The sequence below is a fragment of the Pteropus alecto genome, unplaced genomic scaffold (assembly GCF_000325575.1).
Source record: "Pteropus alecto unplaced genomic scaffold, ASM32557v1 scaffold131, whole genome shotgun sequence".
In the NCBI taxonomy this organism is placed as follows: domain Eukaryota; kingdom Metazoa; phylum Chordata; class Mammalia; order Chiroptera; family Pteropodidae; genus Pteropus; species Pteropus alecto.
In genome coordinates, this window is record NW_006434709.1 from 16,590,450 (window position 1) to 16,609,862 (window position 19,413).

General features: G+C 34.3%; 1 protein-coding gene across 16 annotated transcripts in view; it reads left to right on the forward strand.

Moving 5' to 3' along the window:
• Nucleotides 1-19,413, forward strand: part of NRXN1 (neurexin 1) — a 1,011,597-nt gene that overhangs the window by 428,838 nt on the left and 563,346 nt on the right. For all 16 annotated transcript variants that reach the window (XM_025045123.1, XM_025045125.1, XM_015587507.2 and 13 more), the window contains one exon: nt 16,820-17,258. In XM_025045123.1, coding sequence (XP_024900891.1) covers nt 16,820-17,258 — 439 coding nt within the window. The remainder of the gene's footprint in view (nt 1-16,819; nt 17,259-19,413) is intronic.

Below are 19,413 nucleotides of genomic sequence, written 5' to 3' on the forward strand. Positions count from 1 at the left end.
CTAATGGTGGTTTGAGGGCAAGTGATAGAAAAACTTTCCAATTTTAGATTACTCATTTTCTTCTTGTTTAAAAAGTATTTATTTCAAATATATATTCAGGCAACTTAGATTTCAAATTCTTTGTCAGAGTTTTTCTTCATGTTAAGCAGGATTTTCTCTTTTCTATATCTCCAAGATCTGAGAGAGGGATTTCTGGCCTGAAGGCTTGCCTTGGGGTCATCTCTGGCCTCCCTGAGTCATCCTTTATGGACTGAGATGTGATTGGCTCTGGCTAGTCATTTGGGCACTCAGTGGCCATACACTCCTTAGGTTGTGAGATTTTGTGGTTGCTTGTGGGTCCAAGATTCCAGGAGGCTCCTTGTCTAGGCTCCAGAGATCTTCTGGTCCCTTAATCCTTCTACTGCCTCTGGGTCCACCTGGGGATCCCAAGAACTTCTCTGCACCTTCTGGAGCCTTTGAGGCTTCCTTAGGATATACCCCTTTGCATTTACCACCTTTACTCCTAGAGCTTGAAGGATAGAGCACCTTGTCAAAATCAGGGTTTCTTTGAGAGGCTTTCAGATTCCCTAGGTGAGTGTGCCACCAGCATCAGTATTTCCTTAAGTCTCCAGTTAAGAAAGAAAGAGAAAAAAGTAAAAACAAAAGAAAACAAAACAAATTCTCCAGTTATATCTGGGTATTCAATCTTAAGGTTCAGCTCTGGTGAGGAGGAGGACCACTCCATCTGCCTCCATTTATTTCCCTTAGTTCTTTCCCCCTATTTCTCAGCTCAACCCCTAAACATCTGGATGGTTTTCTCCTTCCTATATGGCAGGAACTTCTTCTGAGTTATTTGGTGCTCTGTGGTTTGCCCTGTGGTTCATGGGTACCTCCCATCTAGTACAAGCCCTTTTAGATGTTTCCTTTTTCTCTTAAAAATTGTGGCTTTTACAAACAAACAAAAATAATATGCCCATTTTGTGATCTCACTATGGACTTAAAAAAACCTTATCAGACCCCAAACTGAGCAGGACTGCATGTTTCTCAAATGTGTCCAGCCATGGATTTAGTGGGTAAAGATTCGAAACAACAAGAGATATTCCTCTAGACAAAAATACCCTGTGACAATTAGAAATTAAGATTACAAAAAATAAAATTACATGGGATTAACCTCTAATACATTTTATCTCCATTGTATCTGAGAATGTAAAAGGTACTTTTTTGGCATACTCAAGATCTGGAAGACTTAATACAATTGTCTTCAAATCCCTAACTTCATTGATTGAGTTTCCTTCTCAGTGCAAATCTAGTCTTCCAAATGGGCATTTTTATTTTATTTTATTTTATTTTTGAAGCAATTATCTGCTAGAGGCCTGCTTCTATTCTTTCAAGCATCACTGTCAGAATCTTTTTATATTCTGATAATTTAAACCAAGATCTCTTTTAGAAGCTTCCTGGTGTCAACTAGATTCTTCAGGAAACTGATCCTTGGCTTTATAGCTAAAGCTATGACTAATAACTGCTAGTTTTTTTGCTCCAGTGTAGACATTCTGATTTGGAGTTTAAACTTAGAGCTGCTTCTCAAAGAGAGTCTTCATTTGTTAAGTGATCTCTTGTGGCTTGGTCAAAAACAGCTGATTATTGTAAATGAGTGACTGCTCAAATGACTTCTTTTATCCTCACCTCTCTTTCTTCCGCTTCCCTTGCTGTTACATATTAGAATAGAAAGCATTACTACTACTGCCCTCATTTAGAAGAATTTCCAGAAAACAAAACAAAACAAAACAAAAGCATTTGCATTATTAGCATTTGTGAGAGAAACAACATTTTATCCATCAATATTTAACAAATGCAGAGAGATTTAAATTTGGATAGCATGGAATATGCTGCTAGAATATACACCTCTCCCTGATTCAATCATGAAAGTGACCAAGCTACAGAAAACATGTTGATTTCAAAATAAAATCATATACCTTACCATGAGGAGGAAGGAGCAGAAGATGATTGGATTTACCATATTTATAAGAAATTGATTCTAAATGGGATTATAAATCTCGATTAACATGTATAATTAATAGCACTGACCTACTTACCAGTGCTATAGAAATGCTCAACTTTTTGTGTGGAATAGAGACATTTTATATTCTACTTCTGAGTTTTTCTGCCTCCAATTTTTCCTCTCAATACTCTCCTGCCAGCCCATGTCTTAACCCTTTTTCCTCTCTGAAATAACATTTTCCCAAGACCCAGCCTTGCTCCTCAAAGATATTCCTGCTTCGACACTGACTTACTATAGGCCTGAAAAAACATCAATTGTAAGTATTCTATAATAAGGCCATTAAAGCTTTTGTTTGTTTACTCTTTAATTTAGTGATAAACCAGATAATCAGAAACCCACAGGTATGGATAGCATGAACTGATAACAGTGATTACTTGAAACAGACCATGTATTAGACATGATCTCATGGCTTTATTTAAAATCTTTTATTTCTGTTTATAATTCTTTACAATGCTCTAGTTTCACCATATAATTATAGTTTTGCTCATACTGGATAATTGATACAAAAATACTAGTTATACGCCTGTAGAAGTTAGTCCGACAACAGTGTCAGAGGCTAGGATATTCTATTGGCCTTCCAGAGCCTGTGAGCTATTGAATTCATTATCACTGTTTTATAAAAATATCTTGAGTGGGTAGTCTAGTTTATTCATTTGACCCGTAGATTGATTGGTGAATGGCAGAGGTCTCTTGCAGTTCTTAAGTCAATATGATTGACTCTCAAGGTGATTTCAATGGCACGTCATTGAAATGTATATATTTATATATATTTGTGTGTGTGTGTATATATATATATGTGTGTGTGTGTGTGTGTATGTGTAACACATATATACCTTGAAATTTTGACTAGTTTCTTTAAAAGTTGATGACATGCTCTTTATTCTTGGGATAATTACTTTTAAAGTTAACTGCATTGTAGGATTGAGTGGGATAGCAGATTGAGGTAGGAATAAAGCTAGATTACTTGGTCTTTGAGGGGCTTGGTGTGCTTCTATAATGTTGTTAAGAGCAAGGACCTTGGATCTAGACTGCCTGGGTTTGAAACGTGGTTCTGCCATTTACTCTGTGAATTAATCTGTAAAAGGAGAACTAAAGTCACCCTGTTGACACTGTAGTCTAAAGAACACACCACAGGGAATTCTGTAGCAGTCAGCCTGTCCTTCTATATCAGCAGGTTGTCCTGAGGATTAAATGAGTAAAGTGCTTAAAACAGTGTCTGACAAGCACTCTGTAAGTGTTGATATTATTATCCTTTGGCTCAAAGTAGTTGTATTAATGGCTAGTATGTCTTAAAATTAATAGTGTTCTAATTTTAATGATCTCTAATTATTCCTCCCCCTCCCCCCCAAAAAAAACTACTTCTAGTTGCTGGCACTTGTTCCAATAAGTAGATTTCCAACAGATTAAATTGGGCTCTCTAATCCTAGAAAAATACTGTATTGCAGTGCTGTACTGGGCTGTATTAGAGTCTGAGGCAAAGGGAACAATCAATAATATAGAGTCTATCTTTACTTAAAATTTTAATATTTTGTTAATCATGGACTGTTTAAATTAACTTCAAAAAATATTGCATTGATATATTATCTGTCTTGATTACTGAGTTTTTAGCATTTTTTTCTTTCTTTTATTTTTTACATCCAAGGTGAATGCCTCACTCACCTCACTCCCTCATCTCTCTCTCTAGTCCTGGCCCTGCTGTGTTGGACTTTATCTGTTATAATGAAAAGAAAATGTCCTCAATTTTGGTGTGGTTGGTGCATCACTATTCTCTTGCTCGCTGAATGAGGCTGTAGTAACTAAATTTAAATCTAGACCTTGGAAGCTGATCCTTAGAATGTCAATCCTATTAATGCTAAGTCTTATTTATTATTTTTAATTACAAGATAACTTAGAAAATCTTAATTTAAGGAATTCTTAAAATTCAAAACTAGTTTTGTATTCCCTTGAAAACGTAGTTGGGTAATTTGGTCCTAAGAGTGAAATAAGCATAAAATAAGTGTGACACCAAATCAGAGTACCATAGGGCAGTAATGAGAACAATTATACTGAAATCAAGGGAGGAAGAGAATGGGATTAAACCTAAGAGAAATTTTTTTCCCAGTAGTGTTAAGAGAACCACAACTAGTCAAATGAGCCACTCGGTGGAGAAAGAGGAAAAGCATAAAATGCCTCCCTATTATTGATGAGGAAGTTGAGAAAATGTGCCCAGGACCAGTGCTGGTTAAGTAAATAGGAGCTCAGCCAATATCCCATGCATTAATAACCACATCTATGAGTTTGGAATCAGATACATGTTGAGTTGGATTTCTGCTTGGTCATCTATTAGCTATACAATTTGTATAAGAAATTAAATTCTCTGAGTGTTAGTATGGGGATAAAAATGCCTACTTTACCAGATTGTTATGAGAAATAAGAGAGTTTATGTAGTGTAGCTAAAAAAGCCTTGGGCACATAGATGGTGCTTGATGGTTGGCTATTTGTGCAATTATAATTCACATTAATATTATGTCAAGCAATATACCAGCTAATCAAGGGCATTTAGGAGAAAGTGAGTACAGGTGGCCAGTCTGCTGCGGAGTGGTGGTTCATTACTGAGCTGGGGTAGAAGCCAGCCAAGTGAACTGACCCAAAGAGAACATGGGTGCCCATTTAGCCACCTGAAAGGTCGTCAACTTCATATCGGATCAGCGTCTATGTGCCAATGAACCTAACAGTCTTAATTTCTGAATAAAGCAAGAAAATGGCACCAAACAGACAGGAACCCAGGGAGCCAGCCAGTCCTCTGGTTGCCCAAGAATGCTTTGCCTTCAGTAAAGCAGTAGAGAAAGAAGCTACTTTTAGGAGAAAAGAGAAAGAAAGGCTGACTCCAGAAATTGTTCTTACAGAGAGAGCAAGGGGCTGAGATGTGGGCTGTCAGAGTGCATTGAACTAAAGGAAGGAGCTGATGACGGAAATACCTGGGAAGAGATGACTGCAACGGGCCCTTATTCCATACAAGTCTGAATATTCTTATAGTAATAACAAGTAGGCTGGTGTTGTTCATCTTAAATTGCTGAAAATACATTCTCATCTTTATTTTCTCAAACTAGTGTTTAATTTTTTAAATCTCTAATCCCTTCCTCATTCTACAGTAGTACTGAGTTAAAATATATATTTTTTACTACTGAGTTAAAAAATATATTTTTATATCTATATCTATCTCTATCTCTTTATCTATCTTTTAGTGGATTTGAGACTTTTTTCCTGGATTCCAGATAACATCGCAGGACACTTTCTTATTCTCGTCCTCAGAGAAAAAAATAATACCTGGTAATGCTTATGTCTAGGTACCTGGCCAAATCATTCAAAATTTAGCCATCTGGATATATAGTCTAGAATGCTTAACAATTGCTTTTGCAATTTGAAAATAATAATTATTAGTTATTTCTTAATTAAAATGAATAAACATTATATCTTTGAATCACTTATTAAAAGTACATTTAGACTGGTCTTCATAAAAAATATGAGAAATTACCATAACACTTTTGTTCCTTAGCAGCTCATTGAGTTTTCTAAGTAGTCGAGAAATTTAAGCGTACATCCTCCAAAGCAAGGAGTTCCATCCCCTTTTCTCTCCCGGAAATATAGAGCATTTCTTTTCCCTATCTGTTCATGGGCTACCTGAGATATCTGGATCCAGCTTCCATTTCATACAGCACATGAAAGTCAGTTTTCCTTGGATTGTGTGAGTTCAGTCTTTACACTTTTTTATTTTAGTGATTTTTTCCTTGGCAAAGGCCCTGTTCCTGCCTGGGAGCTGATTGAGCTTCTGTAGAGCCAATATGTTTCTCAGTTCTCCAATTTAAATGCTGCCAAGAATTTCCTAACGTGTGCCATGAGAAATTCAGCAGCACATGAAATCCCATTCATTAAGTAAACAGTTAACTAAGCAACCTTTGGCAAAAGGCACAACCTATCTGACATTTGAAGCACTCGGGACTTTCCAAAGGAAAATTAAAGAATGCATTAAAAAGAAATACTCCCATGCTTAGCAGTCATAGTTGAAAAGTAACAGTTCCCAGCCTAGAGTCTTTATACTTTTTAGGGTCCTTGAAATTAGAAATAAGAAATAGATTGTGTGTGCATGTGTGTGTGTGTGTGTGTGTGTGTGTATACACTCAAATTTTCAACAAAAGAAAGGGTTGCATACTTACCCCCTGTTAGTACAAGCTAAATAAAACAACTATTTGCAGCAGGCTATAATTCTATCAACTCGCTGTGATTATAGAGAGTGTCTCGTTTTGTCATTTAGATGCCTTCGATAAATATAAAATGATCAAACTAAGTATCCCTTAATAAACACTATTTGTTTAGTAAATGACATCTTTCAAAATGTAGAGTTAATGGAAGACAAGAAATAGAGTTATGAAATTTGGGAAATATTCACGTAAACATTATGATTTGAAGGAGATTAACTACTCAGAATGCTGCTTTAGTTTTTAGAGAAGTATTCACTTATTTACTTAAATGACAAGCACTTCCCTCTTAAACATTTAAGATCTTACAAATTTAAAGTCATAGAAAAAATAATAGTAAAGATAATGGATATTTACTCAATGCCCAAGACCAAGGACAGTACTGTATGTACTTAAATAATACTGCAAAATAAGTATTAATAATCTCATTTGATAATGAGTGAAACTACTTCAGAGTTTAAGGAACTTTCCCAAGGCAGTGTAAGTAGTTAAGTAGCAAAGCTGGAATTCAAACCTAGGGCTGTTTGAATCTATATCCATATCCATAGCTATAGCCATAACTATATTTATATCTATCTATCTATCTATCTATCCACACACACACATATATCATGCAGTGCATTGCCTTCATCAAATAATATTAAAATTACAGAACAGATTTTTACACACAACTTCTCAGGAACAAGTTTATTTTGCAAAATCTTTTCATCTTGGTTGCTAAAAAGAACAGCACTGGCTGTTTTATGTGTCAGCTTCTCTTGTTTCCTTTGAGGGTTCTCAGGTGGAGCTGTGATCGAGTGAGAAGAAAAGGCCAGGGCAAGAAAGAAGATTCATCCAACTTGAGTATAGTTATCATAAATTAGACAACCAGCTCTTAAAATCTCAGGTCAAGGAGGCTAAATAGAGTCTTATAGTTTTTATTGCTGAAGAGAACTTAAATATCAGAAAAGAAGTCTCACAGAAAGAAAACCAAAAACTGTAGTCTATTCCTGGCTCTGGAGACAGGCATTCAGATTCTGTCTTGTCTACTACTTAACTGTTTCCACACTTACTAGCTGTGTGTCTCCAGGCAAGTGTCCTGGCCTCTTGAAGAGAGAAGTGGAGTCAGAGGCCACTTTGCTTTCTCCTGCACTGAGAGGACTCTGTCCTGTCTTCCAAGTCTATTGGATGAACTGGCCACTCACTCCTGATATTTTACTGCAAGAAGCTCTCCCAGAGTCTTGTGATTACTGGACAAGAATTAGTATGCTAATTCACTTTTTTTTTATTTCTGGCACTTTTTGTCTCTATAGTTGTATATCTGACCTCCAACTAATAAATATAATTTTCTAAACGTGAGGCCAGATTCACTGATATATTAAAATCAAAATTATTATAATAATTTATAGACTATAACTTTACAAATAATTGTAACAGGAATGTAATTCTAAGCAAGATATAATTTCCTTTTGCCATTCAGAAGTCTCTTTAAGTGAGTCTGAATTAATAATTTGCCACCGGCTTTGGCTTGCTGCATTTAGCTTTGGAAAGCTAGATCAGAGCAACTTTGATAGTTCTATTATATATGTATTCATGCAGAAAACAAAAACCTTTTTCTGATACAATGTATAAACATTATTAGATAATTAATATAAATGGCTTGGTAGGAGGGGCCTAACATATATTACAACATATTATAAAGCTATGATAATTAAATAAAGTAGAACTGGCTTAAGGAAAAAAAAAACATTAATAAAACAATGCTCAGGAACAGAATCTTGTATATGTAAATATTTAGCATGTGGTTGCTCTTACAAGTCAGTAGAAAAAATGAATTATTTAAAAATTGTGCTGGCTAAAATAAGTAACTATTTGAGCAAGGGGACTCAGTTTGGATTTTCCCCTTGAAAGATAAGATGAATATTTTCAAAAATATTAAAAAGTTGTACACACAAACACATAAAATTAAATAATAAATATTTTACATGTTAATATGTTTTTGAAATCTCTCTTGCAGGAGGACTCGCTAAGCCAAAAAGTGATGAACATGATCAAAAAGTGATTGTAGATTCAAATGTTAAAACTTTGGCTGATCCAAGCAACATACACCATGTTATCTCAGATCAATGGGGAAAGGACAGACTATATAGTAAATAGTACATCTTCATGCATATATGTGAACATACATATACTAAGTGGTATATTGTCTACAAATGACTACCCTCTTAGAAAAATGTAAAATTAGATTATGAGGGAGCTTCACTGAGCTCTTGAGGCTGGGTCGCAAAAGGAGCATACACTGGTTAATCTAGACATAACATTTGGTTCTACTATTTTGTCATTATCAGTTTGAAGATATCATTCTTGGTTCATGGGAAAATATGTTCCCTTAAAAATAATAATAGTGGCTACTTTTATTCACTGAGACTGGCACAGGATTAAAAAAATTTTGGATAAAGCAAACATGCGTTGTCCTTACTAGCAGCATCTGCCTGCTTAGAATAGAAGCTTTAAACCCTAATTTATGGGGTGTTAACATTCTGCAAGATCATGAAAAACTGATGCTGAAAATATCTACGTCACTTAGTTGCAAAATAACAGTAAACATTACAAGATTATTGTTTCTAGTTAACTTTAATGTCTTTCTAAATGCCATTAGTGGGGGAAATCAGTTTAAGAATTTTTACCCTCAGGACTTTTATTTTTATATTTGAGCATCAGCTTATTATAAAGCTAAGAGAATTTTAAAGTTAAAATTGCCTTTAAATTAGTTACAGTTCCCTTTCTGCCATGTTACTAAAAAGAGAGCTACTCTTCATTTGTAATTGCTCAACAGCCTCTCATAATATTGCACCTATGGTAGAAATGGTTCATTGTTCTATTTATTTATTTTAACAAAGCTGAAGGAGCACTGAACCCTGAAGTCTCAATACTTGTTTCAGTATCAGAACTTAGTGTTAACTGGGACAGTCCCTTAGCTTATCTGAGCTTCTTTCTTCATCTGAAAATAAGATGATTGATCTAGTTTTCAGCTTTAAAAAAAAAAAAAAAATCGACATCTCAAATCTCACATTTACTGACAATAGTGGTTCATTTTTACATTATTCTTTTCCAGAATCATTACTGGATACCCAATCTTTAATGGGAGAAAAATAGACATTTCTATTTAATGGAACTCAAGTTTTTTTTTGCCACAACCCATTTGCCAGTGAAAGCGCGTTAAATAGAGCTGTTAACCCAGGGACAATCTAGTCTTTTACCTCCCACACTAACTTGTACAGATGGTGTCCAGTGTTGTCTAAATAACTTGAGGCAGTTCGCTGATGGTGGAATGAGGAAAGGATAAAGCAAGAGGGTTTTTCTTTTCTTTCTTTTTATGAATAGAATATATTTAATCATATTTAACTGGAATTAAGCAAGAAGATTTATTTCTCTACATAGCTTAGACAAAATTTTGTTAGTTTTTCTTTCTAAACTTCAACAATTTTTTACTTTAATTTAAATGAGTTTCATGCCTTTTCTGAGAAATTATGTTATTATAGTCTTTTTTACATTACATAATTATTATTATTGTTTTGTATGGGGAAAGTTTTAATTTAGGTGAAAATTTTATCTGCACATAATCTGTAAATAGGATTAGATTATGGGAGGGGGTGAAATCACCAACTCCCGTCCCCCTCAATAAAAAAACCCTCTTATCTTTTAAAATACCCTATGTCACTCTCCTTAAAACACATTTTCTCAGTGTTAAGTATTGTTTTTAAAGAGGTACTGGGTTGCATTGTACAGGGCTTATATATTTCCTACATTTTCCTTCCTATCTGCTACCCCTTCATCAACCCACTTCAAATGTATAAGTTCTTGCAACTGGATGCACATCTGCCTTAAGTGGACATATTCAGATTATAGATGAAAATGCCTATGGAATGACATTCTCAGAAAAACTAAAATCCCGTTAGTCCTTTGGTCAGTTAAGCTCAACATACATTTTTTTTTTTTGTTTTTGTTTTTTTTTTACCATTTTATTATAAGCAGGTTCTGTGTTAGGCTTTTAGCGTAAGTAAGTGAATTCCTTAAGAAAGTTGATGTTGAGTAGAAGATCAGACAATAATGAAAGCAATGACTTAAAAAAGTGACCATTTTGCCTCTGTTTTTATATTTATCTCTTAATGGTGCCAGGAACATTGAGGGAAATCTGCTTAATTTTCTAACTTTTTTAAATCATAAAATAATGTGTTTCCCAACCCCCCAACCCCCCTCCTCCGCCCCCCGCCGCCGGCTATAGCCATTCTTTTAAGTCTGCCAAGCCTATAAGTGCTAAAATTTGTTTTAAGCCAAGACATTTTTGGTTCCAAATGTGTAAGACCATCTGTGTGTCTCAACCAAGAACTCTCTAATTTAATACATGTGTTTATTTTTTTCTGGGCATAATGATAGCAGGTTTGACATATTACTTATGAATACATTTACATTGGGTACTTTCTAAACTTTATGTACGTTTATGTGTGTCCACATATAGTTTACACATTACCAATATATATGCCAATACAAATATTCAAGAGAAATTAAACCGGTTTATTTTTAGTGGACCATGTTCTTCTATTGGATTGGATGCATGCACAGAGTAGTAATTAAAACTGCATTTTCTTCAGTACCTTTCCTAACAAGTACTTCTCTGTTTAAATTGAAAGTGTGGGGATTGAAAAAGAATTTCAAAGTAATAAATAAGTTAATATTGAGGATAAAAGTTGTAATACATTTTATTTCCTTTATTGAGCTGGCCCTTATCTAGGTCATGGCAAAACAGATGTAATTTACTCCCTACTTGTTGGGGTGGCCCTTGTACTGTTCACTTATGGACTAACTCTTAGTTGTATTTTGAAATAAGCACATTGCTAAAAATAGATGTTTCATGAGCATATCACAGATAGAAAATAATTAAATTTTGGAGTTTAAAATATTCTCACTTTTTCTTAATAAACTATTAATTGTGTTTAAAACAAACAAACAAAAAACTAAAATGACATTCCCTTTAGATAATTCTTAAACCTTATGGACCTTTAGAATATAGAATATATGTGTGTGTGTGTGTGTGTGTGTGTGTATATATGTGTGTGTGTCTGTCTGTCTGTGTCTGTGTGGCTGTGTGTGTGTTATATCATAAATGCCATACCTGTTGAAAAACTACATTATAGTCCTGCAAACAGAGAAATAGTCCCCTCTGCTTAAACTGAACTTGAGAAGAGACATTTTAATCAAGAGGCACATGAAAAATTCCTCTGCTCAATTATCATATTTGATTCTCTTAGATATATTTTAATGAGGACAATGGAAGGAAAATACTAGCTTTTGAAATAATCCATATAACTTATAAGAATGTCATCTTTTGCATGGTGGCAAATAGCTGTTTGTGAATCTCCTACTTAGCAACTGCTGTCAAAAACTAAGTGAATTTCCCTGCTGAGATACTAAGACAAAGTTTAAAGTTAACATATTAGATATTCAGACAGTGTATTAGACATTGTCCTGGTGCAAGACATTCAATGAGCTCTGTGCCTCCACATATTTATTGATAAAATAGGATAATGTTATCTATTTCCTAGGATGCTTGTGAAGAGTAAACACATAATACATATAAATCATTTGTAATGAAGACTGACAGAAAGTAAACATTCCATAAATCTGAACCTATTCTTGTTATTGTGGTTCTAGTGATAGTTTTGTTATTGAATGCCACAGAGCCCTCTCATGAGAGAAAGTAAAACTCCCAAGATTACTAGCTTCCTATGTATATTCTCTGGCTAAGAAACCCCAGCTACAGTGAAAGCCTGCAGTGTACTTCAAACTACAATATAAATATCAGAATATGAAAAGAAGCCCCAATCTGCTTTGAACTCTTTGATCCTGCTGCTCTATTAAAACATTGACCAGTAATCTACTATTTGCCATGTTAGGTGTTATACTTGTTACAGTGTTTATATTTTACAACTCCATTTACTCACTGTAGAGAAAATAGTTATTCACAATAATAACAACAACATGTATAAGAGTAGCTACTGTTTACTTGAGCACTTACTCTGTTCTTGGCCTTGAACTTAGCACCTTAATTGAAATGTAATTTATTTTTTACAACAACCCTAATGTGGTAGATATTATTACCCCATTTTACAGATAAAACCAAGCCTTTGTGGGGTTGAAAGACTTGCATGAAGTCACAGAATTGCAAGTAGATGAGTTGAAATTCTCTGAAATCTGACTTGAAAACCAGGTTCTTAGGCCTCACTTGTTATTTTCCCAAGAGTGGAAGAGAAAACCAAGACTCAGATTAAAATGAGTCATTCGTATTCTCTCAGGGAGGGTCATAATAGAGTCTAGATCTCTGCTTACATCTTTGTCTCTAACATCAATACTCATTTTACCACCCTGCACACTCTTAGAGTTAAGGTGTGAAAAGCTTTGATCAATTCATGCTAATTAATTTAATTCAAGAACCTCATTAAAAGTTCTAAATGACAACACATAGCAACAAAATAGTCGTTAGTAAGTGGCAAATGTTTTCCTACTAATCTACATTTTTCAAATACTTTCAGTTCCTATGGAAAGAGCTTTATCTATCAGCTACCAGTTCTTCAATACCATCTGTACAAACTTTGGATAGATATAATACTTGAGGCATATCTGTGTACCTAAAGATGTAGTGGACATTCTATTTACTAATGGATTAGTGTTTTGATATATCTCACAATAGGGAACAATATCCTGGCATCAAAACCACAAAACGAAAAATCCAGAAAAAGGGAACAATTTGGCATTTTTTACCTCTGCCTCAAATCACATATTTTAAGGGGGTAGGGATGAAGCTCAAGGATTGATGGGTTTGACTTGCCTTTCCTTTTTAGAAATCTGTTTTATAAATTAAGAAACTAAGTCAGAAAGATTAGGTAATTTGACTTAGGTAATAGCTTTGTGATTAAACTAAGTCCATATCCAGACTATCAAACTTCTCTTCTCTAGCCTGTTTATTTCCCCTGCCTTTTCAGGAGTATTATCAAAACCAAATAAAATACTCAGTGACTGTCTACTTTAAATTTCAAGCCTAAAAACACAAACGTATTACTTCTATTCTTCCATATTTAAGTGTGAGGAACATTTCTAATGGATGTTGTAGTAAAGGAAAAATATAATCAATGTGTGGAAATTATATGGAAGCTAAAACAAAACAAAACAAACAAACAAAACCTTAACACAGCAAATAATAAATGACAGAAGAACTTAAGGCTTCTTTTATGTTAATATCTTTTGTGACTTATAATACAAACTCATGAAGCAAGGAAAAGAAACTGAACATTTTGAATTACTCTTCAAAAAAAACATTTTCAAAAGAAATCCTGATTCTACAGTAGATCTAAATTAGTGTGCGATAATATCAATTGTTAAGATGATGGAATACATATAGATTTGTTGAAAGTTTAAACTATTATAACTTTTGATATAAATAAGAAAAAATATATATATATGAATGATTCTAAATGATTGAGAAGCATCAGAAAGAGGGAAAAAAGCTTACAAGTGAATTTTTAGATTTGCAGTGCTTAATGGCTGCTCTGTGTTATTATAATTGAACTATATTCAGGTCATTTTAAGATAAATCTAACTTTAAAAAAGTAGGATGGTTATGAAATCTGGGTCAGATGAAGCAATAATGTAGAGCTGAGAGCTATCAGCCTGCCTATCCAAAATTGCTTTTCTGTCTTCCAGAGTTACCTTTCAAAGAATATAAAATGAGAAGGGAAAAAAAATACATGTGCTTCTCCTCAAGATAGTTCTTCTAGGAAAATGATCTACCTCTGGAGAATTTTAATTCAGGTGTTTTTCACTCTAAAAGTAATTTACACCCGACAAAATGAGTTTGAAGGTGAAGTTTTCTAATACATAGGCCAGCTTGCCATTTATAACTGAACACACATAAAAGTTTCTACATTTTCCTAGATAAATAGGCTAAAATAGTAGCTAGGTTATGAGATTGGTTCACAATACATATTCCATTATATTTTAACTATATTTATAAATGTTATTGATAATAGTGTACAATCTGGGGACAAAGTTTTAAGAAAGAGAAAGAAGAATTTTATTAAACTCTCAGCAAATATTTATTGTCTACTCAGTGCTTGGCACTGATCTTGGTACTAGGCTACAGTGAGAAAGGTCACTGCCTGCATAAACCTTAGAATCTGGTGAAGATTAATTTTCTTTCTTTGAGCGGTGCATGGCTAACCCTAAGTAATAAGATCGAGGTAATTCCTACTTTTCATTTCCATTTTCCTGAACCTTCCTATCACCAGGGTACCCATTCACTCATGAAATTGTAATCTCATTGAAATCTCCACCTAGATTTGCCCTAACCCCACATTCTTCAACATTTTTGGTAGCTGATGTGGGACTCAAATGGCAATATATACCCACTTGCTCATGTCAGAAACACCCAATTGAATTTCTGTGGTTCTATTGCACAGGCAATGTGTTAGCATCGATCAGAGTTATCATCTGCACCGTTTGGGTCAGGAAATAACTCATTCCAGATCAATATCTATATCAAAATAGTCTCCAAATATTAAAATATAAATCACCAAGAAAATGAAAAAAAAATGGAGTAGATTGAAAATCACGGTGAGAGGTTATAAAACTTGGAAATCGTCCATGGAAAGCATTTTCTCCACTTCTAAAGTTCCCCAAAGAAAGGCAATTCTAAATCAACTTTCCAAGGCTTAATAGCTGTTTCTTTTTTTAAAGAAAGTATACTTAAGATTTAATCTGATTCCTTTTTGTTATTGCTTAAGTTCATTTTCTCTTCTTTTGTTGTCAGTAGATGCTTATTAAACCATTACACATATCTGTTAAAAGAATAAGGAATATGGTATTATTTCATAATCCTTCAAGATAAATGTAAACTGAAACTATGACAAACATTGGAAAGATGTGACTATTTGGCACAAATCAAGTATAAAATACCAGTTATTGTGCTTAATTTCTAAATGTTTCCTTATAATGGCTTAATTTAGAACTAATATCTCTGGGTCTACTTGGTAAAGAGATGATCATATTTATTATTATGCTGTTTGATGTAGTTGATAATCTTACAATGTGCCTGGCATTGGATTGATTACCATTATGTAGATTTTTCTCAATTACATGAATTTTCTTCTTTAATTGTTATTACTATCCTGTGAGGTGTTATCTCCCTATAAGGGAGAAAAATAAGGCTTAGAGATCACACAGTCAGGTAATGCTGGACCTGGAATTTGCACTATGGAGTTCAATACCAGAGCATGCATTCTTAGTCATTCTGAAAAATAAAATATCCATTAACAAATTATATCAGGAAACTCATCAGCCAACTCACTCTTGGCTCAATTGGCCTTGGGTTTGGAAGAATTAACTGCTGTGTTGATCTGGTTAATTTTATAGCACTAATCAGACACTTAAGTTGTCTTATTTTTTTCTTACATAAATATTTTATTACATATGGATAAATGAGTTTAGAACCAGACATTTGGCTGCTGTGAAATTTTGAATGCCTTCTAAAAAGAATTAGATATTCTTAAGTCTTTATGACATATTTTTTTGGAAATATAACTATCTAATGGTATGCATTTTGTAGAAAAAGTATGCATCTCTATCCTTATGTCGAAATAGCTACAAATTTTTTAAAGCATTGTGATAGCAGATGCATGATATTATGAGCCCTGCCAATGGATTTGCCCATTGTGATATTTAAGTCCAAAAAAGCCCTCAGATTATCAAACAACCATCAGAACCACCCACCATTTTAGATGAAGTGCCTTGCAAAATGAGAATACAAGACAAACTTTGCTCCACATCTGCATATGTTAAAAGTGAAATGGAACGCCAGCGATACAGGTCGAATGGATTTAGAGTAAACACCATGTTCCAGAGTTATGTAACATTCAAACAGTTATTAATGTGGAGCAGGGCAAGAGAGAGCTTCTGCATCTTAGTTGTATTTTATAATTTTTCTTTGAAAATTTGGATGTTCTCTCCCTCAATTTGTGATTATCTTACAAATAACATATATCTTACAATGGATATATAGACCATAAAAGAAATTCTGTATTTTAAAGGACTGTTATACAAAAATATCTAATTTCAAATACTTTAATGATAAAACTGAAAAACCTCAGTACTTACATTTAATAAACAAAGTATGATAGCCAACAAAAGAAAACAAATGGCATTTGTAAATCCAAGTCTGCACATGCTTGAAATAATAAAAGCTCCACACAGATTTATTTAAATTATTTGAGTTAACTACAGGCAGTTGTGTACATGTGTGTGCACACACACGTTATTTGAATGACATTAGATTGGAAGTTACTATTCAATGAATTGATACTTTAATTTTACTTGGCTCAAAAAGCTATCTTATTAATCAAAAGGCACTAAACATTGTGTGCCTTTTCATTATCTACTTGCCTGTTACATGAGCTGATGACAATTTCTAAATATTAAGATATGGGTCTAGTTTTTCACTGCTATACTCTGCCTACAGGTTGTATATAAAAATAATGATGTAAGGCTGGAATTATCTCGACTTGCCAAGCAAGGAGACCCTAAGATGAAGATCCATGGAGTAGTAGCATTTAAATGTGAGAATGTTGCAACTTTGGACCCAATCACCTTTGAAACCCCAGAGTCTTTCATCTCTTTGCCTAAATGGAATGCAAAGAAAACAGGCTCCATATCATTTGACTTCCGCACAACAGAGCCAAATGGCCTCATTTTATTTAGCCATGGCAAGCCACGACACCAAAAAGATGCCAAGCACCCACAGATGATAAAGGTTGACTTTTTTGCTATTGAGATGCTGGATGGTCACCTCTACCTCCTCCTGGACATGGGATCAGGTACAATAAAAATCAAAGCCCTGCAGAAGAAGGTGAATGATGGAGAATGGTATCATGTGGACTTCCAGAGAGACGGACGGTCAGGTAATTTATCGTTTTTCTATGCTGTTTACTTGCTGGAATACCCTATATGTTTCTTTTCATGCCTAAAGAATTAAAACCAATACATAGAAAATATTTTCTGCATTTCTATCTTTAGGGTAAAGGAAATTGTCTGTTACTATTTCTGTGTCATATCATATAAAAATCAGAAGGAACTAATTAATCATCTTAGTTGGGCATCAATCTCCAAATGCCCAAATGGCTACTTAAATGAATATTTATTGAATCATCAAGTGCCAAATCTTGCAAGAAATTTTATCTTGAATTTACAAATGATAAAATTCAAGGTTCTGATATTACCAATTACCTCATATCAATGGATGTTTGGAGGTGCCTGAAATGTCAACTATAAAACATGAAAAAAGTTAACGATCCACACATAAAATTTTTAGTTTAGTATAGCACACTTTTTATCAAGGTGAATGTAGGGTATCAAAAACACTTTAATCAATACAGTAGGATTTCAAGGACACTGACAAAACTCTGCTGCCTTTTAAATAGCTTCCCTTTCTGAGAAGGTGTTTGGAATCCCACAAATAGGGATTCATTCCTCTGGTTTCTTTTTGCTGCATCTTTTTTTCCTGGAGATGTGTGTGTTGTGGGGAAAGGTCAGGACTTATAGGGAAGGCCTGAAGAAATTACATTTATTTACTATGAAATTTTTGAGTAGATTATGGGGCTTAGGAAGATGAATAGCATTAGGTTTGGGTTGGGGCAAAAATCGTCTAGGCAGAGGAAACAGGGTTTGTGGAAGAGGGGAGGGAGGAAGAGAGAAAGAGAGAGAAACAATTTGTTTTAGGTATACAATTATATGTTATTTATTTTACTTTCATCGCTCTGTGCTCCTATGCTCTGATTGTCTCTCTCACTTACAAATCAAATCATGTTCTTATAATGAAAGACAACTGAATTTAGTCCTAGCTACTCTGCTCCTCTCCCTCCCATAAATCTCTCATTTGCATAGATATTATACCATCCACTCTGGATTTTCCAATAAATAGCAGTGGAAGCTTTGCCACGGCATTTTTCATGGGCCTGAAATTTTTTCCTGTATAAAACATATTGGTAAAGACACAGCGTTCACTGGATCCCAGACCCAGTAAAGGGGTATCAGCAGTGATGGGACCTAGGATTCTATATTTTTGCACACCTTTCCAGGAGACTTGATAATCAGCCAAATTTGGGAACCACAGACCAGATGACACTTAGTACTTCTTTCAGATCCAATAATCTGTGATTACTATTCTATTTGAGAAGGGCCATGCTGAAGTCCTGAGGCCGAACTCTCCTTTTCACACCCTTCTTTCCTAGACTTTCTTGGTACTCGTTTACTCCTGGTTTCTCTGAAACAAAACAGTTTCCTATTTCACTATTATTCATGCTTTGTCTTCCTGTTTATCAGTCAAGAAAATTATATTCACCTTATTAAAAGAATATGTCTTTTTCCTCAGGAAAAACAAATGGAATCTATGAAAATTAGGGAGCAGGGAGAGAGGGATGAAAATTGAAAGGTCAGAACCCATTGCTCTGATCTCCAGGTATCTCAGAGACTGTTTCTGATTCCTCACTCTCTGGAAACTCAGTCTTTCTACATTCTTTCATTTCCCCAAAGAAGTACACAAGGACAATTCGTTACCATTATGTACAATCTGTACCATGTTATCATTTTCCTCTGGTGTCTTAGATGATTGAGAGTAGACAGTATTTTTTCGTTGTTGTTGTTGCCTGCTGTACCATACTGATTTTATTAGGAACTGGATTCCTCTTTGATTTTCTGATTTAAGCTGAGAAGAATACATTGATGGGAATACAGATATTTAGCAACAGATTGCTGCCCTTCGACTCCAATAGAATAAAAAAAAAAAAAGAAAAGAAAACCACCCATTAGATATTTGATAATGATGATTTATACCTGGATATTTATTGTCTTTTTTAAATTTAGTTTTAAATTATAGTTGTTATACATTATTTTATTAATTTCAAGGGTACAACATAGTGATCCAACATTTGCGTACCTTACAAAGTGATCACCACAATAAGTCTAGTACCCATCTGACTCTCTAGTCTTAAATGGTGATGCAATCTAATTAGTTTCTCCAAGTTCTTTGGATGACCTATTACAATAAGGATTAAATAA